The sequence below is a fragment of the Carettochelys insculpta genome, chromosome 3 (assembly GCF_033958435.1).
Source record: "Carettochelys insculpta isolate YL-2023 chromosome 3, ASM3395843v1, whole genome shotgun sequence".
In the NCBI taxonomy this organism is placed as follows: domain Eukaryota; kingdom Metazoa; phylum Chordata; order Testudines; family Carettochelyidae; genus Carettochelys; species Carettochelys insculpta.
In genome coordinates, this window is record NC_134139.1 from 66,630,229 (window position 1) to 66,657,199 (window position 26,971).

A 26,971-nucleotide genomic window follows, 5' to 3' on the forward strand; every position below is an offset into this window, starting at 1 on the left:
AGCTAGATGTGAGGGATCTGTTTCTTAGCATGCCTAGCAGGTAGAACCAGTTGAGAAAGGTGTTTTATTTCCTTGCTTCCTCTCTGACCATAACATCACAGCATCCCATGAGTTAAAACACACACACACACACACACACTCCCTCTCTCTCTCTCTCTCACTGCACCATAAAGAAGCCTTTCATTCCAAGCACAATTTCCTGGCCTGGGAAGCACAAGCACCAAGAAGCTAAAAGTAAACATTTAATGCCACTATATTTTTGATTATTTCCAACCATATTTTGACAATGTTTCACACCTCATATACCACAAAAAGGCAAGAGATTTTTTAGCCAGCAAACCAGTAAACTTTACATGTTTAATGGCAAAAGGCTCAATGTATTCATATACGATCAACTTGTAAATGGCTATGACTTTCTGGATTCTTAACTTGTCCTCATGCTGTCTTTTTCACCTTTCCATTCTAAGAAAATTTAGCTAATAAAGTATGCATCTGCTACCTCCTCTTGTATAGATTTCCATTTTTAGGCCCAGCATAACTTCAATCAGCTTGTCCACTCCACAACCCACTTTGATAACACTGTCACTATGAGAAAGAACATAGCCAAAGACAGAACGAAATGGATTCAGCAAATGGACACTTCAATGCATAGCACTTAGATAAGCATTTTCAACCATGATGTGTAAATAAATTATAAAATACAAGCAACTCTATAAAACAAGAACATCCTGAGTTTACAAATAAATTATATCCTTCATACATAGAATATGATGTGTGTGTTAGTTACCAGCAGTTTCAGCTACCAGAAGGGAAGGAATAAAAATTTAGAAACGTTAGTAGCTATGTATACATATTGTATGTGTATGTGTGTGCATGTTTATGTGTTATATGTAATACCCTCCTACCCACACATATGCTCTACTGGGTGAATGCATCCATCTACAGCATATATGTAATATAGGTATAGCTGAAACTGCCTCAAGCACCATTTTATTACCATTATTATAAAGTATGCTCAATATCTGGGTAGGACCACGCAAAGAATGTTTGTTCTGGGAGTGTTTTGAAGTTAGCTTTGCTTTGGCTACTTCCTTTTCAAGGTTAAAATAGAGCACCCAAATACTCCTGCTGCTTCAAAAAAAAAATCACCTATCACTTTGAATGAGCAGCTTGAAGTCCACATCTCAGTGGGAGCTAGATTGGAAAAGGTTTCTTTGCTATGATATATTTAAAAAATCAAAAGTGATTTTTATTTTTTTCCTGGAGAAGGGGGAAAGAACACCAGACAGTGTCAATAAACTCATTTATTATTTTCTAGGTGCATGTGCATTTTGAGGAGTGCAGATAACTCCCCATAGGGACTGTGGTATAAATGGAATATACACAGTCCAGACTCAGCAAGAGAGTGTGGAATAACAACAAGCTGTACACTCACACCAAAATGCAAGTCTACAGAGCCTGTATCCTCAGCACCCTCCTTTATGGCAGCGAGACTTGGCCCCTGTATGCCCGCCAGGAAAAGAGGCTGAACTTCTTCCACTTGCGCTGCCTCAGGCGCATCCTTGGAATATCATGGGAGGACAGTGACCAACACCGCTGTCCATGAGCAAGCTGGAATCCCAACCATGCACACCCTCCTCAGGCAGCGTTGGCTCCGCTGGCTTGGCCACGTCCACAGGATGAATGATGGAAGGATTCCAAAAGACATCCTGTATGGTGAGCTAGCCTCTGGCAAAAGACCTACCGGACGCCTCCAGTTGCGCTACAAAGATGTCTGCAAGAGAGACCTCAGAGAGGTAGACATGGAGCTGGACAACTGGGAAGAACTAGCAGACGACCGCAGCAGATGGAGGCAGGGGTTACACAAGGGCCTTCAGAAGGGCGAGATGAGGATCAGACAGCTAGCAGAGGAGAAGCGAGCACACAGAAAGCACACTAAGGACTTGCCAGACACCCACCACATCTGCAAGAGATGCAGCAAGGACTGTCACTCTCGTGTCACAGTAGACGCTGTAAATGAAGTCCTCAATTGAAACTATAAAAGGCGCGATCCATAGTCTATGCAGACTGAAGGATGCCTACAGCTTATTAACCACAGGTTGCCAAATCATTCATGGCATTGTTTGTTGTGGCTGCTTGGAAACTTACTTTAGTTACAGGCCTGTTCATATTGCTGTCGATGGCAAAACTCCTGCTGAGTTCAACAGACGAGGCATCTTTGCCCTAAATTTATTTCCCTTTATTTAAGAAATAGCTTGAGGTTAATAAGAATAAAGTCAGCTATATGAAATATCACCCTGCATAAACATTTTACTCCCTCCCCATTACACAATGCTTATGATAGCTATGGTATCATCTTATTTGGGTTGGGCACGTGTGCAAACCCTGATAAATTTTTACCTCGTCACCTGAACGCTGCCCACCGCTCCATCAGTGTGACAATGACGTCCAGCAGCCCAATCCAGTCAGCAGCTTCAAAGGCCAGCCAGCCTTCTCACCACAACTCTGGTAAACCAAGGGTCTCAATTTTTTTTTTGTCATAGTAAACATGAACAAGTAAGCCATTGTGCAGTGAGTGTGCTGTGACACAGCGGTAGGTTTATGTTGGGGTGTGAGCACACACTTTTTAAGTGAGGTGTAACTTGGTGGGGTGGAAAGCAAATCAGCTGCCTGAAGGAGGTATAGTAGTGTGGAAAGGTTGAGCACTACACCACTGATTGAAAAGACTCCTGTTTACTATAGTCACTGCTTCAAGTTAGAGGCTTAAGGCTTACTATTTGGCAAGCCATTGGGACTAGACAGCCAGGCTATGGCTACACAGGCAGTCTTTGTCAACAAAACTGGGCTTTTGTTAAGGACACTTGCTGAGCATCTACATGGTTAAAGAGCCCTGTTGAGAGTTTGTTGACAACCCTCAACTGTTCAGTCAGCAGTGTGATACCACTCCCTGCTTAGGTATACTGCCTCTGTCAACAGTGGTTTGTTGACAAGCATGCCCATGTAGACAGGTGTGTTGGCAGAGAGGGCTTCCAGTTCTCTGGGCAGCCCTGTTTCCAAAACTTCCATTCTGTCACCAGAGGGCCGGGCAGCCTTGTTCATGAGTGGTGTATTCCTTATGGTGAAGTGCATACTGGACGTCTTTGCCATTTGTGAACACATAGGCAAGAAAATCTTTATTCTCCCATGCTCCAGACTGTCTCTCTCAGGCCTCCTGGTTGTGCTTTTTTTTTTTTTAAAATAAGCTAAAAGCAATAATATAATAAAGAAACATGCTCAGTCAGACCCATTTGTAAAGTGATCTGTGGTCTTCATGGCATGCAAGTTGCAGGTTTCAGGTGTTAGTTTTTGAATAAACCGTGTTATGGACTAAATATTAATGAAAGATGCTGGATAGTCTCTTGTGCCATGAGCATTCTACCTGCACACCGCCTTAGTGGCGCAGCTATAAGCCCATGCAGCGACTTGGGGGGGGGGGGCGGCGGGAAATAAAGACTTTTATGAGCCTTTAATACACCTCTTTTGCAGTATGGCCATAGGAAAATATCACCACTGTTGCAGGTCTTAATCCTAGACCATTTTTATAGTTGGAAGTTAGCGGAATGCTGTACAGAGGGTTGAGTGATTACAGGCAAGATTTACAGCGTTGTTTTCTGCCATAGTCTCTTTGCAAGATCAGGCTGTGTCTTGAGGGGGAAAAAAGCCAACGCCCTTCGCTGGCCATACCTGACAGTGCAGTAAGTCAGTGGCACGTGAGGCAACTACACAGGGTCGAAAAGTCTCCTTAACCAATTGTTGCACAGCTGTAATTCTGGTGATATATTTTTTTTAAATGGCATTGCCTTTCCCTCAGACCTGAGCAGGCAAGAAGTGATTCAGGCCCATTATAATTACAATGTTGCTTTTAAAAAGGACAGAGCTAGTGCTGGTTTTTGCTTACCTGTCCTTCAAGTAATCCTTTAGGGTGCACACAGCTGAATGCAGTATTTAAAAATACAGCCTTTTCCATAATCTTTGCTGTGCACCCTAGTAGCTAAAGTGCTCGCTCCAACCTTCTATAAAATTGTCTCCTAGTTAGATTTCCATTTATACTAGGTCTATTATGGCCCGTGGTGGGGGCGGGGCGGGGCAGCAGCTGAGGTGTCCATGTTCACGTCAGATCAGTTCCAGGCTTCCACAAAGTCTGATATTTTCAGTTCATGTTTTTATTTAACAAAGAAAAGCCCTGGTCCACTATCACATAAATAAGGAGGTAGTCAAGGAATAGGTGTCTCAAATCCTCTTCCTCCAGTCCCAGGGACAGCCAGTGCAATGCAAACCCATACCCTGATGTCTCTTTCATGCTTCACTGAGACATCTGACCACCTCCCATTCGTGCTTACAGAACGTTCACTTTACAGCAACCACTGCTACAGTGAAACATCGTGAGATCCAAGATATGCTTCTTGCAGCTTTTCGTTCTATTCATTTGACATTATGTTCCTGCATGCACATCCTGGCATTCTATTAAGTTACACTTGGATAAGTAAGGTACTTCCTCTTGTCTTTTAAAAGCAAGGTAAGAGTTGAATTTATGTTGTCACCTGGTAAAAAGTGTAGGATTTCCAAGGTATGGCTTGTGGAAATGTTGGCTCTTTTATGAATTGTGGTCTTTCAGTAACAAGGTAATAAATATGTCTGAAAGATCCATTTTGTGTCACACAATGAGAGATGAACTATAAAAATAAAGGCAAGTAAATTCCCAAACAACAACCTATTTTCACCCAGGCAGAAATGCTGGCACTTAGAAGTAAAATTGTGGCCGATTTTCACTTCCACACCCCTATTGCATTTCTCAAAAGTACAGTTGTAGATCTGAAGCAGACCCCCATATATGCTAAAAAAATGACTATACTGTAGTACGTAATGCTGATATGTGGTGGCATTGTTAATCCTCATTAGCTAAATCTGCTTATCGTAAGTAGAATATGTATAACCACTGTGATTACACTCAGCAAATAGGCCAACTTCATCCTTGCTGTAACTGCATGGACTTCACTGGAGTGCCACAAAGGATGAATTTAGCCCATTGTTACTAATGAAGCTCACTTTGTTTACTAACAGAACTTGGGCTTGCACCCTTGGCTCCCTCATATCCTACATTGCTGCAGTACTGCAAACATGTTAACTAAATGGGAGACCGTTGTAATGGCAGACTCTGCAGCTGTAACACTACTAAACTTACAGCCATAGTGTTCAAGACCATTAACTTTCATGATCACTGCTACTTGTTGCAGGTGACCAGTATGGCTATTTTTCACAAGCAAAGGCTGAAAAATGATTTACAGAAGCACATGGGTTGCAAAAATGAGCTGTTTGGGGACCAGAAGTACAGTAGTCACCAAGTCAGGTATTAACATGTTCGCAGTGTTTACTATTCACCAACCTACCACTTTGTTTGCAGCCAGTATTTGCTTGCTTTTAACATACTGCTTTCTCTTGATTAGCTGCCTGTAGTTTGTTAACATTATTGTGTGCAAATACATCACCCAGCTTAATTTCAACTGAGGCATAATTCTGCTTCCCCGTGAGGCCCTGCTTTGTGTCTGATGAGCAAAGTTCAAACAAATGCATAAAGCTACAGTGATACGACAAACAGGCTAGCTGAGCTTTCATAGGTGCACACATTAAAATCCAGGTTAATTGGTTCTTTGTGTTTTATTAAGCCTTGGCCTAGCGCAGGGGTCAGCAACCTATCAGAGGCAGCCCTTTGCCCTTTTGACCTCTGTGTACATCCAAGTCCCGGTGATACTTTCGAAAGTCACTACTCCTCCTCCTTACAACAGCTTCATTAATAAATAAATGAAGATGCAGAGCTTTACCATTTAGGTGGTGGTTGGTAGCATTAGCTGTTTTTTTGTTAATCCACAGGCAGCATGGCTTTCAGCAAGCGCCTGGCTGGATGGGGAAGGTGGGGATGGGGCTGTGCTCCTGCCTCGTGTGCCGATGAAAATTGGCCTAGGTACCCCTCTTGGCACCCATGCCATGGGTTGCTGACCCTGGCCAATTGCCATCAGTTTGCCTGCCTGATGCATTGCAAATGGAGAGCTTTGGTACGCAGCACCAAGCCCACCACGTAGGAGACATCCTGAGGCCCAAAGACCTCTCTGCAGATGTACCTTGAGGCCTATGTGAAGCTCCTTCAGTGGGGCTCTGCACAAAGATCTCTTTGTATGGAATTCTCTGCAGAATCAGCATCTAAACCTGCATCGCTGAAGTCAATGGGAACTTCACCCCACCCATCAATGTGGGGAGGAACAGTCGGCTGTGTGCCCCAGCTCTGCGACCAGCAGAGTGCCCACAGGTAATACACTAATAATGCTTTATAGGCGGCATTATACCTATTTAGAGATAGACTGTGACTGTGTTTCTAAACAGGCTTATTGGAATATTCTGTCATTTTCTCCGAGATAACTTGAAGGACAACTACAGGGTTTTTCAGGTGTAACTAAGAGCAGAATTTATGTGTACACACTTATTTCAATAAACAAAAATGACTGTGTGCCAAGTAATTCACTAGGTTACAAAATAAATATTCCTCCCCATGGAAATCCTTAGTAAATGCAAATACTCATTCTATGTACTGAAACAAACACAACAGCATTTCTTCCCACTTACAGTTAGTGATATATGTGTGCTCGCACGCATAGCTGGATAACCACATCTGCTGTGCACTTAGCGCAAAATCATAGTCCCATGGGCATTAGGCTTTGGCCCTTAATGTGGCATAGAAAGTGACACACGCCTCCTGCCTGAACTGCTATGCCCAGTCATTTATAATGTGTGTTTGTTTCTTGCGCAATTACAAATGAGTTGTGCATGTTCCCCTCAGGTATAGCCATAGATGTGAACCATGCTGGGAAAAAAAAAAGGTGTTAAAATCATGGTAACTCCAGATGTGCTCAAGTTAAAGGTCACCAGATATGACCCCGAACACTAACCTGAAAAAAATCAGTTTTTTGGACTGTAAGCATGAGAACCTTTCAATGTAATTTCCAGAAAGTATTTAGAAATTGGGAGAGGAGAAGAAAGTGTCTCTTCAACCATGATGCTGACATCACCAGTACAAGGCTAAGAATATATCAAAAAGGAGAGCCCATGGCGTTGAAATACATATTGCAATAATTGCTTTGCAGTAGTGTTCTTTCTCCTCTTCCGTAGTACCATGTAAGACTCCACCAACAGTAAGAGTCACAGTGCTCTTTACCAGGTAAAATACTAAGAGCAAGAGTGTGCAAACTAACTTCACTCACTTCCAGAAACCGTTTAAGAACCATGTGGGAGAGGTAATGTTCTCTTTGAGTGGCCTTACCCCAGTAACGAGAAAAGACGGCTAACATTTATTCATATGCTGTACTGATTAGGAAATATCTCTACAAACACAAGTTACTTAGAAACAGCAAGTCTGAAATAGGAGAAAACACCAAGAGGGAAAAAAAAACCAAGCTGCAAATACATTTCAAAAATGTTTGATTTTGTTTCCTTTTACTTTTTCGACTAGCACCATATGTACACAAGAAAGTATGAACATAAACGTTTGGATAATAAAGATTTGCAAGGCACTTAAATAGTTCTTTTTGTGTAATTTTTTTCATGAAGGTCTGAAACACAGTCCATCTTACAACCACCCCTTCCCCTCCCTTAGCTAACACGGGGAAGATGTCACTTCAGCCAGCAGTCCTTATTTACAAACATGTCCTTAAAAGTGCTCTTTCAGGCTAGGGAAATTGACACCCTTACAGCTCAGCGCTGTTGCATTTGCCACATACTTTTTTTTCTCCTACTAGTCTTCGGTGTTTTTAAAGAAAATCTCTTCTCTCACACAGTCAAAACTTGACACCAACCTTCATCTTCATTCTGTTGTCTTTGGGGTGCTGTTCAAAAGGAGCAAGAAGAGGGGGAAGGGTAGTAGTTTGAGGCCATTCCTCTATCGACGCCTGGAAGTGATGTCAAAGCAGGTGATCATCATGAGGTGGGCCTTGCAGAAGTTGACACGGTTTTCCAGACGCTCAGTCACGCCCTCCAGGGCCTCCAAATACTCCAGGGAATCCAACTCAAATGCCTGCTCCAGGTCAACTGTGAGAAAGGAAATAAACTAATGGGGGCCAGTGTTCAAAACCAGCATAGATTACTGGGAGCGCTGGGCCTGACGCAAGCCTTTGAGCGCACCTCTATTGTGTACATTAGCAACACTAGATTTTTTATGTCATTGAAAGTTGTATTTCACATTCAGTGAGCACTAAGATAGCAGAGTGGCATATTAAATATTAACAGCAGTTCCTTCATCCAAGGTCATGCTCGCCCAGCCACTCCAGACTCACTGACTACGGTTATTATACTTCATCTTCAGAGGGCCACATGCTCTCCCCGCGCCCCGCCCCCATCACCAAATAAATACCCTCACAACCACAGCGTTTGCTGTTAGTATGTTCCATGGACTGGCGGGTGACGTGAAAGGGTGCTTTTCACTTTCCACATCAACTAAGTGCTGGATTTGGGGATCTTCCACTCCCTTATGCTTTGAATCCCTTAGATCTACTTACACCACTTTTCCCCATTGGGAAGCAAGTCTAACATGTTGGAAAGCATGTATTAAAGGAAGGCTAACTTAACTCACAAAATATTATGGCTCCTGAGCACAAAAATTAAGAGAACTTGAATTCCCTTACACAGCGGTGGTGTGACATAAGTAGATCCAAGGGAATCTGGGTAATCTACATCACCTTAAACAGCACTCCTAAGGCCTGGAGTCTGCAGCGTTGAGGAGTCTGCAATGTTGCCTTGTTCTCACATTGAAAAACAGAAGGAATGGTGCAAATGAAGACATGAATGTTGATCTGGACAAAAGTCCAGTGGGCACCTGTCAAACTGTCCTAGGTAATTTCTGCAACTCTCACAAGCCTCCCTTTGTCCGGACACTGCAACTTCTGTAGTAAAGTTACCTGCCGTGCTTGACAAAGGGTAAAATAGAACTGTTAAAAGCAACTACTACAACTGAGGTCCCACTGGCTTGCAGCATTCACAATCAGCAGTTATCCCAAATAAAACTGGATTCAGTTGTTTAAAATACGCACATCTATAGACACAAACAGGCACAGCTCCCCTTGCGTGTCTGAAGCTACATCTATACTACAAAGACTATGTCGGTGTATCTTTGTCGGCCTAGGTCCCTAGGCATATGCCAACACAAGGAACCTAAGAGACTTTGACAGGAGCCCTCCTGTCAGCACAGCTATGTCTCCACTGGTGAATCTTGTCAGCTTTGCCAGTTCGCAAGAGGGTCTGACTTTTCTCACACCTGACTGACCTAGAGTTGTGCTGATGCAAGTTGTCAGTGTAGAGAAAACCTGAGCATCACTCTTCAGTCTGGCAATGTGCAGTTTTTCAAATTCACTGAAATTCTTTTCTCTTTCTGGGCTTTTGTTTTTTATTTATTTATGTCCTAGTCTGAGGCTAGGTTAGTGAATTCTCTGTGAACTTTAGCTCTTTCTAGCTGTAATAGATCTCGTTAATTCTGGGTGCAATTCCATTAGAGTCAAGAGACAAATTATTATACATACAATCAGCCATACATCTGAATCCAAAAAAAAAAAAGAATTTTGAAAAAAAAAAATCTCATTTTCTGGAGCTGTGGACTGAAACTCATGAGCGTGAAACTGGCAGTCGCAATATTCACCACTACAATGCTGTACCATTCCAGTATTCAGCTCCTGGGTGAATAGGGTTGTTCAGCTCTAGTGTCAACACTTAATAGGAATTATGCAGGAATAGTTCTAGAAATACAGTCAGTCTAACCCTGGCCCCTAGGTCATGTCAGTTCACTTTAGTTTACAAACACACTGGCTCACCTTTCTGCTTCCCTCAATTAAATAAACCAAGAGCGCTTATGAATACAGTGATAAAACAAAGTCCTTACATTCACTAAGCCATTTATTTGGATCCAGCATCAGGTACTGTTTGGTCACCTCCAGTTCCCTCATTAACCACTCGTACTTGGCTCTGACCTCAGCAATCCTCTGCTGACGATGCTCTAGAATTTTCAGTTTGGCATTGAAACAGATCAGCTCCTGCCAACCAGGAAGAGGGTGGGGGAGAAGAAAAACAGACAATGGGAAAAACTAGGTAAAAAGCGAAAGAAAAGTGCTCAAGTCAAGCTAATCAATAACAATGACACTTAACATGCCCAGAATAACAGATGGATTCACTTTTTGTTTCATTGGTTTGGTTTTTATTCATCACAAGGCAGGTTAGAATATACAGACAGAGCAGCAAAAGCTAATAATAGTGACAAGCATTTATTAATAATTGGCAACGTCTTGAAATCCAAATTAATGCAGATAAAAATGTTGCTACATATCACTTCACTAGAAGGCTTTTTTGAGGCGGGGGCGGGTGTGTACACCCGGATTTCCTCAGAATAGGAAATCCATCTCCAGCTGTATTAAAGCACCACACATCTCCACATGCTACATAAGTAATAGATACAATGTTGCAAGTCTATTGTAAATAAGAAAGTTGGAGAAAATAAAATCTCAAATATGTTTAACAAAAATGGAAACAGTTTTGTGAACACACCTGCATTTTTGACCAATGCCAATAAGGTTAATTAATACTTGTATTTTTGAAGTGTGCCGGTATGTAGGGTGCTGAAGAGCAATTTAAAATAATGTACAATTTAAACCATTATGAAACAACAATAAAAAAGCCAACTGATGTGACATCAATAAAAAATGGTGGGGAGGGTGATAAACAAAGGTCGAGAGAGAGAGCATGGTTGACATGTAGTAGCCCCGTCATCTGTGTGCACCTGCTGAGGATGTGGCACTTGGAATTTCCAGATGCTTTTTAATAGGTGGAAGGGATGAGCTTGGGACGCTGTCAGGTGAGAGCAAATTCAACCCTCTCTGATCCACAAAAGCTGAATGAGCAAAGCCACAGTCACCCATTCTCTCAAGCAGAGATGGTGGCAATGCACAGCGGTCAATCAAGAGGACAAGGCTCATTGAGCATGTGACATGCATACATGGAAGTTTCTGATGCCAAACTCCAGCTTGGTGTGCAGCTATACTTATCCATAAACTTCAAATTTGGTTGATTTGGGACCTGATCTTGTGACATGCAGAGCGTACCTCAGAAGTTGCTTTCAGAATGAGGCCTTTCAGCTGGAAATGGGAATCAGTCTTTTTTAGGTGCACTCACCTTGCTGTCCCCTCCTCGGCGCCTTTGGAGTCTCTCCACATCATCTATCTCATAGACTTTGATCTCAAAGGGTTCACCCATCGCCCTCTGAGCACTGCACAGTGGGCCATCTACCCAACGGACCCCTGGGCTGTTGACAGGTTTCCTTACCGGGGAGGCTGTATCAAGTGACAAGGCTGGGATGAGTCGTCGTCGTTGCGAACCTAAAGAGGGCATGAATGGTCAAGTTATCCTAGTTAATGCCTTTCAAGTCTACTCCCCCAAAAGAGACTCCTACACCCACGTGATATGGTCAACTCTCTTAAATAACGAGCAGCCAAGGAGGGAACCCCCCAAGCCATGCCAGCTTGGGTTCACTTACCTCTGGCCATAGAGCACCAAGTTACAAAGACCCTGAGCACAGGAAGGCCCCAGTTTGCAAACACTTCTGTGCTTTATTAATGCATACAGTTACCCCCGTGCTGGTGGGCTTGCAGCAGAGGCAGGGTGTGTTGGTAAAACTGGCCTAACGTGTTCTAGTGTGGTTTTTACCAGGGGGTTCCCTTGAGTAGTGTGGATTGATTTTTCTTTTCTGGGACCCACACGAGCCACCCTGTGCCATAGCCTGCCCTTACTACTGAAAATCTAAATCACTTTGGGGGACAAATTCAAATGGCTGCTGATGCTGTCCTTTGTGTCAACAGCCATTAAACGTCAATGGGAGATAGGTGCCCAATCACCACCTGTGCCTTTGAAAACTCTCCCCCTGCATTAGTACACCACTAGATGCTGGTTAGGGGATAAAGCACTTCTGTAAGCAGTGGTTAAGGACACAAGCACAGAACTATGGCTGCAGCAGGTGTGGTCTAACTTGGTTAGCACCACCCTAGCGTCTAAGCTAGAATGTTTCCAAAAACTCGTTCACGGAGGCACTCGCATACTGCAGCTGCAGCATTGGTAGGAATGGCACAGCAGTAATCAATAGTGCATGGCTGGAGGGCATAGTGGTTAAAACACCAGACATTCCCTGCACACGCTCTCTAGTAGTAGCACTGCTGCTGGTGAGGTCTGTGCAATGGTTGATGAGTTTTAGAAAAAGGGCCAGTAACTAAAGCTGATGCAGTGTGGAAAGCCGCTACTGTATTACTAATTACTGTAGCCAAGGTGCTAACCTAATGGCAGAAGAAATGGGTGCATAGGGTGATGGGAAATAGATTTATACCAGCAGAGAAAAAAATCAGTTATATTTTTCTTCTTGGCTTAATACATTAAAAGTGACAGATGCAGTTGTGGGGGGAGGGGAGGGGAGGAAGAGACCATGGTTGGTTTATTTTCTATGTGACAGCTACTGCAGTATTCTTCCAGGAGAGGCTGGGGGGAGGGGAGAGTAGCAGCCAGCCAGCCAGCCTGAATGAAACCATATCCTGGCATTGTTGGCTGCCAGGACACAGCCTGGTGCCAGCAGGGGAGCGATACAGCATAATCACGCACAAGTTTTATTTTAAACCAAGATCAAATCATTTAGATGAACCTCAAGAACAGAATTCGTTTTAAGTTCAGTGTAAATATCTACCAAACTACTGCCAAGGTGGTGCTTGTGTAAAAGCTAAAATCTATTAACTTTCCAGGATTTGCATGTGCAAACAACAGAATTCTGTCTGATTTTTCCACTAACGTTTCCACGCCAGGCAGAAAAATAGGCAAACAAACATGCGCTGCCCCACTGAGTTAGGGGCTGAAGGTCTGAAACTAATACTTATAAAAACACCAATGACATAATTTCTCCCTTTCTTCATCTTCCCTGTGACAAACCTGTGGTTTGTCTACAGAACTTCTAAATCTGAAACAACCACCTGGCACCCCAGATCATCCCAATTGAGAATATTTCTCCATACAACTACTATAGCAAGGAAATTTTAAAATGAAGCACACAGATTACTAGACTTGTCAAAAGTAAAGTTGCCGGTGCAACCGTATTTCTGCTTCCCCACCCCACTGCAGAGCCATTTTTTAATTACCTGATCACTAATGCTGTAATGCTCTTGTCTTCAGGATCCTGGGAGAATGAGGTAGCTACTCTAAAAATGAACCATCAGGATTCTGGGCACAAGCAAACTTCTAAGCAAGGGGGTAGAAAGAAACTCTCTCTGGACAACTGCCCGCTTCAGGACGTCTCATATCTCTCTTTGTAGTAGCTGGCCCATGTCAGAGGCAGGACAGTGGCCAAGACAGACCGTGAATCTGATTCAGTATGGCAGTTCCTTTGTTCCAGATGTGTTGTGGGTTTTCCCCCTCATTGCTCAATTTACACTGCTTCCCTGATCTCAGTCATTGCACGCTAATCAATCTCCTCTGGCTGCCTGCCTCAGTAAGGACACAACCTTCCCTCCTTCACCATTCAATCCACACACTCAGGCCTGGTCTTCACTTAACATTTTTGCTGGCATAGCTATGTTGCTAGGAGATTCTAGGTCTCTTACATGCACACAAGCAACTGACCCTGGGGACCTAGCAAGCCCCAGTGTAGAAGCAGGTAGATGAGCAAAAGAGTCCCGTTTGTGTCTGATGAACTGGTATAAGCCGTAGAGCAGGGGTGAGGAACCCCGCCCCACAACCTGGATCCAGCCTCCTGGACGCTCTGATCCGGCCTACTGAGACCGAGGGGTTCCAGTGAATCCAGCCTGCATGAGGAGGTTGCTGACTCCTCCCCACTCACTCTCTAACTTGCAGCACAGACACTTTTGTCTCCTCATCCTGCATGTGGGCAGGTGAGACGCCCGCATGCAGCTGAGGTGGCCAGAGAGAGTGGGAGACAGCACCACAAGTGCTGGTGCCACTTCTATCCTCCCTGCTGGGCAGCCAGGCAGCAGCGGCTTGAACTCTCGTAACCCGGGTGGCAGTGGGGAAAGGCAGGAGCCCTTCTCCACCTGGGTGGCTCCAGCAGGGAGCCTGGTAGCCGCTTGCCAAGGTAAGGGGAACCCCTTGGGGAGTGGGAGAGGAGCCCCTTGGAGACAGGAGAAGTGTAGAGGAGGGGAGCTCCTGTTTTGAAAGTGTACAACAGCCTGAACCACCATATTCAACCTGACAGCAATGTAACACAAAGACAAAGCCCTTACCATAGCAATAAAGTTACTGACCCAGAAAAGAGAGCGGAGCAAAGTCCAGAAGAATCAGACCCTTCGGCTGAGTCCCATGCAGAATCATAGAACAGTTGAACTGGAAGGGACCTCAAGAGGCCATTGAGTCCAGTCCTCTGCCCCATGGCAGAACCAAGCATCATCAAGACCATCTCTGACAGGTGCCTAGCTAACCTGCTCTTAAATATCCCCAGCAATGGAGGTTCCACAACCATGCTAGGTTAACTTTTTGCCAAGTGGTTTCAGATTTCAGACTGGCACTTCTCTGACTCCTAAACGCTGGACCAGCAGCTGAGCCCTCGCCCGGCAATCTAGCGTACAGGAACCAGTGAAGCCGAAAGGAGATCAGGAAGCAACAGTGACCCTTGTTCTGATCCAAACTCAAAAGAACTCAGTGGGCATCTTTCCATTAACTTCAACAGGCTTTGGCTCAGGCCCTAGACGAAGCTGCATCAAAAATAAAATCGACAGGTGACAGATGACGACGCAAGATCCCTCAAGAACTGACCAGATGGCACAGGTAAATGTGGCAATGGTCTGACAAGGGAAAATGCAGCACAGTCGTCATGAAATGACAAGACTAAGTTGTGAAGCTCAGGGTAGCTTTGGTCCAATGGCCCCAAACAGAGACAGTCCAAGTGAGAGACCAGCCGAGCAAGTACCAGCAGCTTGCCAAAGTGTGGTGGAATTAAAACACTGAGGTCTTTATCTATGCATTTAGAAACGTACCATGGCAGCTACTCCATCAAGCTCCTGCCACTTTAAGGTTATAAGAAATCAGTTGTAAAATAACAAAAGACTGGCCTTTCAGCTTAAAGGAATATCACCCTCATTGGAGCACAAGTGGTGCTAATTTTTCTCCTGACTCAACCCGGTCCACATTGATTAAATTGGTTTTAAAACTAATGGAGACTGATCATGCAAGGCACGTAGCACTTCCTGGGAGACAATTATGCTCATCTGGGCTGATTTCCTGCATAGTACAACCCAAAGAATTTCACCCAGTGAGTTTTGCATGGAACCTGTGTGTTAATGCATGCATAGTTTTTTGTCAGAGAGGAAAATGTGTTAATTGTGCTTATAAGATCTTTTCAGTGCCACAAGGATTCAAACACAACCAAAAGTGTTGACTCTGTACAAAATATTTTGATTTTTTTTTATTTTGTCCAGAGCACCTTTGTTTAACAATACCTTTATTTTATGTAACTGGTGCAGATTTGGGTTCATCTCATGGGTGGTGGGACATGCTTCCCTTTGAAGATTCAGTTCCTGATTTTAATGTCACTTATAGTTGTGTAAACACTCTGAATTCTATGGAGTTACTCGTGAGTCACACTGCTTTGAGGACAGGACCAGGGGCTCATCTGGCAGTGCGGGGAAGATCCGGTGTGAAAAAGGAATCATATGGTTCAAAGGTTTCCATGGGTTCATACATTAGGCCTTGGCTCTTGGTGACCATCACAGGGTGGACAGGCAGGATGGATGACAGCGGCAGAAGCAGAGCAAGTAAATATGAGCTCATTATGTTTTTCTAGTCAGGGTTCCTGCCTTGGCTGCCAGAGGATTATTGCAATAATCTGGCTGTCCAGTCCTTGTTCTGTCGAGACATTAAGCAAGCACTGGTAGACACAATGGATCTAAGTGGCTGGCCCCTGATATCTGCATGGAGGCCTTCAGAAGGAAATGTGGCTCAGCATAGATTTGAGATCACCTGAGCTGATCTGGCTGCAAGATGGAGGTATGGAGGGAAGGGTCAATGCTCTTCACTCTTTTTATTGACTTGGGGCGACGCAGCTTTGCTTTTTGGCGTGCAGCGGGGAAAAATCAAACGAAACAATTCCTGCATGTTTGTAGTGCAGCTGAATGGAACCAAATCAATTTTAAATATGCATTGATGAATAAAGCTGCTTATTAGCCTGGGTACAGTCTGCATCGTGACAGGAATTCTTGCTGTCTCTAGTGCCTCCACTTACATCTCTGGGGTTTATCAGATTTTGCATTCAATGGGCTGGGTAAGGAGATCCATGCAAAGCAGCAGTTTTGGATGAATGCTGCAGAGCAGGTGACAGCTTGCCCATCCACAATAATACACAAAGACAAGGACTGAATCATTCAAACAAATAGATTTTTTTTCTTAAAAATACCTGGTTTGAAGGTGCATGCTATGGGCCTGGGAGCTCATAAATCTTTACTATACAATTAATGAAGTGCTTTGTAGCAGCGTACAATCCACCACGCCTCTGCTCTCTGGCACGTTGCGTACAAAGGGTTCAGCCTGAAAGCTTGGCAGGACTCGCAAACCTCTATCCATTCTCATCCCCTCCACCACGGGGTTGTGGGTACTCACTAACACACACCATGCACCAGCAATCTGTTCAGCCCAGCTGACCCTCTACTGATGTAAAAGGGAATCGTTTGTTTTCTGTTACCAAACAGACAGAAGTAAATGCCTCATCTTAGTGCAAAAGAAATCCAGAGTGCTGAATCCTCTGCCAAACCAGTAACAGTGGTTTCAGTTGCAGCGTTAAGGTCCAGTACAGCCTGTTGTTTCTGGAATGTTTTCTTCTGCATCAGAATTAAAGACCACATCTGCATTACAGTGCTAGATCACTACAACTACATCACACAGAGGTGTGAAAAATCCACACCCCTGAACAACAGTTACGCTGACCTAATCCCTGTGCACACACTATGTCAATGGAGGGGGCTCTTCCTACCGCCTCTCAGGGAGGCAGAGTAACTACACCAACAGGAGAAGCTTTCCCATTGGCACCGGAATATCTTCACTAAAGCACTGTGATGATGCGGCTGTGCCAATATAGCGCCGTACCGGAAGCCATGCCCTAGGACCTTGTCTTCACACCTAAAAGAGATGCCTTTTTTACCTCAGGGTAATGTATGTGAACTGTCCCATGGCAAAGCACACAGTGAAGGCCAGGCACGTCACTTTTATCACACACAAACACAGGAAATAGTGCTGCCCTCAGCTGCTTTAGCTCAGGATAGCTCGTGTGTGTTAGTTACTGCAGTATGTACTGCTTTTAGTGCCACGACAAGGCCACGAAAGCTCATGACCTAATTCACTGGTTAGTCTCTAAGGTGCTACAAGACTGCTTGTTATTTGAAACTCTTTTCAAGTTCCTCTAGCTGGAGTGAGAGCAGCCATGGTGCAAAACAACAATCTGAGCTGCACAGAGTGATTGGAGTGGCAGCTGATCAGTTTCCCTTAGAGGACCAGTTGATTTAAAAGCCCCCCACAATGGAGTTAAGACATTTTGCATGTGTCTGGGACTCATTTAGACATAACACTCAAGTGATAAGTCAAATGAACTCTTCAGTGAAGCTCAGTGGGGAGAAGATGTCACCTTTAAGCAGGCTTTTTTTTAAAAAAAAAAAAAAAAAAAAAAAAAAAAAAAAAAAAAAAGCTGGTTCTGAGCCAGCTCTGCAACCCTCTTCCCTCACCCCAAAAAATCCCACGGTCAGGGCTGCCAAGTTGCCGGTACTCAGTACTGACAAGTACCGGCCCAAAGAAGCATTGTCTTTTTGTTATCACAGACAAAGGATCCCCATTCAAATAGGTATCTGAGCATAACTTGAACCATCTGAAACATTGAACTGAAGTCAGTGGAGCTAGTGAAATGTTCCTCGTGTGCCTGAAATTCTAAAAGATAATGGGATTTCCTTACATGATGGGGGTCTCAATGTGGCTCCCCTTAGATTGCTTTCTATGGGCAAATGACAGTCCAAACTAAAAAATTCTCTCAGATAAAGGTAAAACAAGTAAAATCTCCATGAGGAGCAGAAAGCATGTTCCCTTTGCGGCAGCCTGCTGCTGAACTCACACGCACAGTAACCAGGAGCAATGCATAGAACACAAAATCCTAACTCTATGTACCATGACCTCACAGATGTGGAAACTGGAAGGATGCAGAGCAGGAGCCATTCATTACTACGTGAGCTGCTAGAAGAACAATTGCCTTCATCTACAGGCCTTCTGGCTCAGCATTCTTCTGGAGAACAAACCACATAACTGACCTGGAAGAGATTTAGCATCCTCACGCTAAGTAGGACAGCAAATCCCAACACCCACAATTTGTTCTCCTGCATTGTTTTCAGGGAGTACTTTCCTCCCAGTTGAAAGAGCACTGGCTTTTAGTGTCACTTCAGGTTTTTATTTGTGAAGACAGTGCACCATTCTCCCTGCTGTTCCCCACATTCTAGCAACTGGGCTTCAGCTTTCATTGTCTGAGGAAAAAAAAAACAAAAAACAAAAAACTGATTTCTCCTCTCACGCCTGCTTCCTGTGGGACATGCCCTTGCAGGCAGTTGCCCATGACTGGATTGCCTTCTCCTTTTTTCTTTGACCTTCCCCATCATTTATTTTATTGCATCCTTTCCTCGTGGGAGTTCTACGGTCTGTTTCTCCCCTTTGCGGAGCTTTAGCTTTCGTCCTGCAACCTACACAGCTCTTGGCCCTCCTCTCAATGATACCAGTGCACCTTAGTCGGGTGGCGTGCATGTGAGAATGCAGTGTGGAGAATTCTCCCCAAATGTTTTGGGGACAAATTTCAGAAAGAGACATTGTAAAGCACAAAAGAGGCTGCATTAATGACCAAGTCACCACACTGCTTCCCATCCCATCTTGCACTTTCCCAACCCATTACCCTGGGTTAAATAAAGGTAAAGAAACTGAGCTGGAATAATTCAGAATGAAATGTAACAAATTAATATTTGATTCTGAAACAAAGATAAATTTGAAATGATGATCTTAAGTGTATTTCTCCCCTTTGGCCCCAATACCTAACCGTGCAAAATATTTAGAGCCACAGTCTACCCTGACTTACAATCTATAAAAGCCAGTAGGAATGAACAAGGTATGAATGAGTCTGGAATTTACCCTTGACTGATAGGTAGAAATGCAGTTATCCTCACATACATGTACCCCTGCACAGAGACACTGCATGCACGTGAAATTAGCATTGATTCAAGGAACTCTTAACAATTTGGGTCTGTCAATTTCCCACTGCTCCTCACTCTTTCCTGAGCACACCCCTCAAGCCACCACTTCCTTTCGTAAGCCCATCTCGGGCAAAAAGCGCAGAGCCGGTGAACAAAATCGGGATGGAGCACTTTGTTTAGCCTGGCAGGTTGACATGTACTGTGGGTCGCGGGAGAAGTCCCAGGAAGTTGTAGGTCTCTCAGATGCAGTGTTCAGCATCCACATACTGGTAGCAGAACAGTGACCGTGCCATTTTAAATCTTTATCTGGTGGCTTGCCTTTGGCTCCGTGTGCACTTGTCAGTTTCACTACACTGTTTATATGGAGATGACCCCATCTTTATTGCCCTAGCTTTGTGCTTTCCCTGCAAATAGATTCACCAGTCATTTGCTCATCCAGCCAAGGACTGGGGACGCAGCTATGGCAGCAGCAGATCCAGACAGGACAGCAGCAGAGCCATTCCACTGTGCCAACACAGGCAGCAGGTAGTTATGGACGCTTGCCGAACAGTGCCTGACTCAATCGTGTGCGCTACGAGGAGACTTCCCAGTTCACAACAGCGTGCCGCCATTCCCCCTACTAAATCATTCCTACGTCAGTACAGCCAAAGCACGTGGTAGTCAAGCGTGTTAAAAATGATTACGGTGAAACCTTTCAACACAGGGATCTGCGGTATGAAACGGCTGCATTTGGCCTAGGAAAAATCAATGCTCTTGTTTTAATGAACAACAACAACAAAATATAATTGTGGCTGGGACCCCTCACCCCCGTCTGCAATCCAGTCAGCATTCAAAAGCAGGGGGGTCAACAACACACAGTGATTCATTCCCCTTTATAACTCTTACTGGTACCAGCCATGGTAGGGGATAACCCAGCATGTGAATTATCGTCGTTATCCTTATCGTTAGTTGTGGATGTGGAGGAGTTAAGCTGCAAGGGTCAGAAATGCCCTTTGGCTTTTTGGTGCCAGGGATCTTTTGTACTTCCAAACAATGTGAATGGAATTCCTTTTCACTTGAATGCAACAAGAAAAGCTCAGACTTTGTGTTTCACCATCATTGCTAAGAGCCTGTTACAGTGCTGTCTGATATCAGGAGCAGCTCTGAGCTGGATCCAACTTATTTGCTGGCCCCAGATCCAATCAGACCTGGTATTTTCTACTATTTTCATTGACAAATAGATTGGACAGTTAGTAAGAGTTTAGGGGTGTTCAGATCTGGAGTTTATGGAACCTCTGAAGCCCCATCCTTCCAAAGATCTCTGACCGCAGAAAAACATAGAGTTATTTCGGTAGGACGTGATGCAAAGAGATTATAATAATGCATAATTATTGTCACGTCTTTTTATGACAATGTTTATAGCCATGTAGTAATTTCCTCTATTCTTGGGGGTGCACAAAGGAAGAGCTGCCAGAAGTCATGAAAATTTTACTGCGCCATCCATAAAACATACCTGTGAAAAGCTTTAATTACCTACACTCCAGAAAGGTTCCTGATATAAAACAAAAATTAAAATGAAATTATGTTCTGGATTTGTCAGGCAAGCTGTGACTGGAAACAGAGGCCTAAAGCAGTTCCCTGCATCCAACCAATCTGCTTTCGATGCTGAGACAGTTCAGCTGTAATTCCAATTGTTACTGGGGCCTTGTGTTGTAAAGGCTCCAACACTGCTTTACACTTTAGGAAAGTCTGGATTTTGCAGCTTGGGTCCTTCCCCAATGTGTGCGTGCTTCATTCAGAAGAGGGGGAGGTGTGCTCTTAATCGAGATTTCTTAGCTGCTTGCTTTTAATGACCACTGACACACAATACAGATTAAGGCTAAACAGACCCAGCCTGACCAGACTTGAAGGCCCAAAAAAGAGTAGCTTCTTCCCAGCCAGACCACCTGGAGACAATCTCCCTCCTCCCTGGCTGGACACTTCTCCTCTTCTCATGCCTGAGACATGATCTTTCCCACCGACAAGACAGCCTGTCCCATGCCAGCAGAAGGCAGTTAGTGGCAGGCATTGCTTGCCTCTAACTCACTGCTCTGCGTCCTCCTTGACCTTAAAGCCCAGATCCTAAAGACCCAAGTATGTTCCCCTGATGAAACAAGCCCCAATTCACATGCTTGTGCAAATTGGCAAGCTCAGATTCCAGTTACTTTTCAGTGTTTTTCTGTAAAGCAACTAGGTCCCCTTTTAAAACAATGGAACTAGAGAGAAACAGAAACATAAACACACACATACTCCTCAAAACAGGAAACCCTGAACTAGCACTGCCAGTGGTAATTAGTCACAGACACGCCAAAGGCCTTTGATCTAGCCATATAAAACATGGACATGAAATTCTGTTATGCACCCAACCTAGGTCCAGAAAGGAGGAGAGGAACTCCAGAAGAAGAGCTTGGTGGTTTCTATAAGAAAAAACACCAAGAAGTCCTGTGGCACCTTATCGACCAACAGATATTTTGGAGCATAAGCTTTCGTGGGCAAAGACCCGCTTTGTCAGATCTGATGAAGCAGGTCTTTGCCCATGAAAGCTTATGCTCCAAAATATCTGTTAGTCTATAAGGGGCCACAGGACTTCTTGTTGTTCTCGAAGCTACAGACTAACACGGCTACCTCGCTGATACTTGTCTATAAGAAAACTTTTGCCTGGTTACAAATTGAACCAAACGTTCCCCTGTGCTATTAGCCCTATGAAAGAGCTCATTATAGACTCTGCCAGTGTAGAAACACCGTAGGAGGCAGGTACCAGGAACCAATAAACAAAACACAGGAAAAAACCCAAGGCATTCATGTACCTTGTATGAGAGGTCAAGTAAAGACGTGCTATACAGTATAAATCTAATTACAGGCCTGGATGGTATTCCTTCTTTACCTCAGTGCTGCCTGGGGTTAGAAGTAATGTTTTTCAGATGCCTAAAAAGGTGGATTTCTAAGGTGAGTGGGCTACATACAGCTGTGAGAGTGATGTCAGTGGGAGCCGTGCCTGCTTACGCACAGACTGAATTTGGTCCCCTGGTCTTCAGATGCTAACATACTGCTATGTAATGCAAAAACACAACAGAGATTAATGTGTATGTGACATTCTTTCATGAATCCCAGTGCTTTGTCCAAAGTTGACCAAGAATCATCCACTTTTATCATGGGGAAACTGAGGAACAGCGACGTTAAAGGAGTCGTTCAGAGAGACACCGTGAGTCACTGGAAGAACAAAAAAAAAAAAAAATTCCCTCTCTGGCGCCCGGTTCACTTCCCCACCAGGGCAGCCCCATAACGTGAGCGCTCCGGAAATACTGTCGAGATATTGCCAAAGGGTGTTTGCTTCTTGGTAACACAAAAGAGCCACAAAAGCAGCCGGCTTTTAACAGTGACTTTAAGGGTATAGGGTTAGACCAATGCTGTGATCTTTTGAAATCCCCCTTCTGTTATTTTAAATGTTCACTGTTAGCTGACGGTTTGCCTTTCTTTGTGACACGGGCACACTGCTGAACAGGAGAAGCACTGCACCATAGACATACACGAGGCTGGCGTTCAGACGCAGCCTTAGCACTTTGGGCTGAAAGAGTCTGGAAGCAGCTGTTTTATAGCCTACTGTGTGTGTGAGAATCAGGACTAACGTACTATTATTTATTTGTATTACTGGAGTGTTCAGGAGCCTCGTTATCCACCAGTACCTCACTGTGCTAAGTGCTGTCCAAGGGGAGGGACCCCAGTCAGCAGAGTGGGGTCAGGCAATAGAGTTTTTCATGTGCCTAAACTGCCTCTCGGCCTGTGTGTGTGTGTGTCCAGGACCACAAACAGGAAGGGGTGAAGGGGGCAGTTGCCCTGGCGCTTTTAAAGGGCCCTGGGGCTCCAGGCTGCTACTATGGCAGCAAGGGTTGGTAGAGCCCCAGGCCCTTTAAATTGCCATGGCAGTCTGGATGGTGCTGAGGGCTGGCTTCTCTTAGCCCCACCCCTTCCTCCTGAGGACCCTATTCCTTGCAAGGGGCCTGGAGCCAAGACCCCCATACACACATTTCCCAGGGCCTGGAGAAGTCTTTCCCTAATCCTCGGTGTGTGGGTGGGTGTGTGGGTTGGGTTTGCCTCCAGACTTTCAGGCATCACCAGCTTTCAGTGCTGCCTAATGACATCCTCCCAGTTGGAGGAAAGTGACTGAGGGGCCCATTCACTCTTAGCCAGGAGAGGTTAAAGGAAGGAAGACTCCGGAGAACAAAGAACTGCGTGGATGCTACGGGGTGGAGCGGGTAGGTGACAGACAGTTGCAAATCAAACCTTCTGCTATGCTGCTCTAAAGGGCAGTGGCCTTAATTAGAGGAGATGTGGTCAACTGAGCTTGAAGCTAAGAACCAAGGCTGCCTGAGATGTAATCTGGGTCTGGTTAGCTAGCATCTTGGAGGGGGTGGTGGTCTTGAGGCCTTGAACCAGTTAGCCTTATTTTCCTTGAACCTCTTCCAGCCTTCTTTTCCCCATTAGTGAAAAGGGGATTCTAGTACAGGAAGATCTCAGAGTACGCGAGGGTTCCGTTCCGCGCACTCTCGTGTAAACCCGGATTTCGCACAAGTTGGGGGTCTGGCTATTTCCCCGGCAGAACACATGTTCTGCAGCCAGGGAAGCAGCTGAAAGGTAAGTACAAGGCTGAGGGAGGCAGTTAGGGAGGGTTAAGCCTGGCGGTGGGATGGGGCTGTGGGAGGCAGGCAGCGGGGAGCTAAGCCTGGGGTGGGTTAGGGATGCAGGGGGGTGAGGGGTGGAGTTAAGCTCAGGTGGTGAGCTGGGCTGTGGGGGTAGGAGTTGAGCAGGAACCAGAGCTGTGCCTGGGTGGGGAGCCAGTGGGGAGGTCACACCGGAGCCGTGCAGGGCAGGGGGGCAGGTGGGTGTGGGAGCAGCTTGTGAGCTGGTGGGGCGGGTCGCACCAGAGCTGCGCGGGGTGGGGGGAGGGCAAGTGGGCGGGCATGCAGCTTGTGAGCCAGTGGGGGGGTGGCACTGCAGCGGCGCGGGGTGCGTAGCTTGCGAGCTGGCGGGGGGGAGGTCACGCCAGAGCCACATGGGGTGGGTGGGCAGCTTGTGAGCCAGCAGGGGGGTCGCATCGGAGCTGCACGGGGCAGGTGGGCAGGCAAGCAGGAAGCTTGTGAGCTGGCAGGGGGCTTGTGCTGGAGCCATGTGGGGCAGCAGGGGAGGCTTGAACCAGAGCCGCTTGCAGGTGGTTTAAATTGCGCTGGGGGGTGGGGTCAGGGTCAGACGCGTAAGAGCGGGGTCGCGCAGTCTGAGTTCGTGTACTCTGAGACCTTAATGTAATGCTTATATCACTGGTGGATTAAACAACATCGGTGCAGTTCTTTGAAAATGTACTGCCCCGATCTGTGCTAAATGTAGGTATAATAAAAATACTGCTCTGCCATAAGCAATCATTTCAGAGTAATAAGATACTGGCCAGTGTTAAATGATAGAAAAACTGGACAAGTTATTAAACCAATCTATTAACTTCAGGGAAGAAAACAAAAAAAGCAGTCATGTAGCACTTTAATGACTAACAAAATAATTTATTAGGTGACGAACTTTAGTGGGGCAAACCTAATAAATTATTGTGTTAGTCTTTAAAGTGCCATGTAACTGCTTTTTTGTTCTGTTGGGATACAGACTAACACCACTACCTCTCTGTTACTATTCAGGGAAGAAGATTTATTGGCTTGATGATGTAATCATGCCATATTTCAGTTTGAAGAGAGACTGGGAGAACATAAAGGAAGAAGGTTTGTGAGCGTTTATAAAGCAGATACAATGCTAGGTTTCCTACAGAACACACACATACTTAGATTCAAACCAAGGCTAATACTACAGCTTGTGAACTGGTTTTATCTTCAAAAGCTGTATCTTGGATACCTAGGCCGTAACAACCAATGCCTAACTATGTAGAAGTAATGCACTTTAGAATGTTTAAAAAAAAAACAAAATCCAAAACAAATTCCATCTCTCCAGTATGTCAGAGCTTCATAAGTAATTTTGGAATCTGACAAGACTGCTGGTGATTCCCTCAATGGCTCTTTATGGCTTCTCTTAAAGGGGCTTTCTGTAGATTCATGTTGATTATGTCTGACAACCAGCCTTTCTGTTAATAATAATCATAAATAAAGTGGACAAGGTCCCCTGACCTGAAATGAGCATATCTATACCACTGCATCCATTATAGCACAGGGGATCTTTGACAGCAAATCTAAAAGGGTCCAGTGCTCATGACACCATGCTTTAAAATAATATCCACGCATGAAGAGCTGCATGCTTTGTATGATGTTTTTTCCTGTAAAAATATTCCTTGACAGAGCTGTTTCAGACTAGTACAAAGCTAGAAGAAGAGGATATTTATGTAAGAAAAAATATGCCAAGCCAGTCTGGTTTCTGTCCTATTATAAAAATGTATATATGTATGTTCATCATAACATTGTTCGCCTTTAATCCTGGCCTTTCTTTCATCTTGATACTGCACTGAAGTCATAATCCTATTTTATGACATCATAAATCTGTTGACGTGAAAGATTGTGCTACCACCAATCATAGAATTATGGCTTCACTGCTGCAGGGCCAAGTGCAAAGAGGCCTTGGTTTGTAAGGAAGCTATAGATTTGTTAGTTGCCAAGTAAATGTTCAATGAGGAGAAATGTACAGAGACACTGAATTTATTTTTCAATTTTAAAATGGGTCAAAATTACTAGACCCATCTCACTCAGAACAATATGAAAAGTGGTGCACCGACTATACAGTCAAACTCAAAATTAAGTCATTAAAAATAGCACACATACCCTTTCCACACGGCCACCAGTCAAATGCCTGAGTAAACGAAGGAGCTTTGAAAGAACTCTGAAGGTGTCAACATGCTCAAACTCTCTTGGATTACTAGAGGAAGACAGCTTCCAGAGATGAGGATGCTCCACTGGAAACTGCGTGCCCCAGATAGGGGACCATTAGTGACAGTGACTCATCTGAGCAAAAGGTGACAACGGTGCCAGGGCAAAAAGACCCTAACCCACACAGTGAAGTAAAGGGCAAGATCAGTCGTTCGGAAGGCAGTCAAAAGCCCTGACGGACTTCAAGTCTGGCATAAAAGATGAAAGAATCAGATCAGTTTTCACTCTGCCTGAGGACTGGATAGCTCTCAGCAGCAGCAGCTGAGGCACCATGGTCTCGCTACACACATAGCAAGACCACAAAGCTTAGGTTCTGCAGAAGTGCATGGCCTTGCTGAGGGAAGCTCCGTACTAGTCCTGCTGTCAATTTCATTAGCCACTAACCTTTGCATATGACCTAAGCAGTTGGAAGCTGTCAGATAATGCTTTATGTTCCCTGAGAGAAGTCCCAAATAAAGTCTACAGAGCAAATAACAAGGGCTGCAAACCTGCCTCTGTTAGCAAACACGGCCTTCCTCCCACTGCGTCTGCCGTACCTAGTGCTGGAGCAATCGAACAACCTAAGCCCCACAAACCATCCTTCCCTCCGTTCTCCATGTTTATCATCACTGGCATCACTTTCAGCCACCTTGTAGCAAACACTTCAGCGGCAGAGCTGGTGCAGTTGAGGACCCAAGTAATGGCTAATTATGAAGTGAGCAACAAGGCTCTCACCCTCCACCCTGCTGTCAAGAAACA

General features: G+C 44.8%; 1 protein-coding gene across 2 annotated transcripts in view; it reads right to left on the reverse strand.

Moving 5' to 3' along the window:
• Positions 1-261: 261 nt before the first annotated feature.
• Positions 262-26,971, reverse strand: part of KIF26B (kinesin family member 26B) — a 505,176-nt gene continuing 478,466 nt past the window's right edge. For both annotated transcript variants that reach the window (XM_074990066.1, XM_074990067.1), the window contains 3 exons: positions 11,236-11,438; positions 9,953-10,103; positions 262-8,112 (listed from right to left, as the gene is read on the reverse strand). In XM_074990066.1, coding sequence (XP_074846167.1) covers positions 7,964-8,112; positions 9,953-10,103; positions 11,236-11,438 — 503 coding nt within the window. In that variant the 3' untranslated portion in view covers positions 262-7,963. The remainder of the gene's footprint in view (positions 8,113-9,952; positions 10,104-11,235; positions 11,439-26,971) is intronic.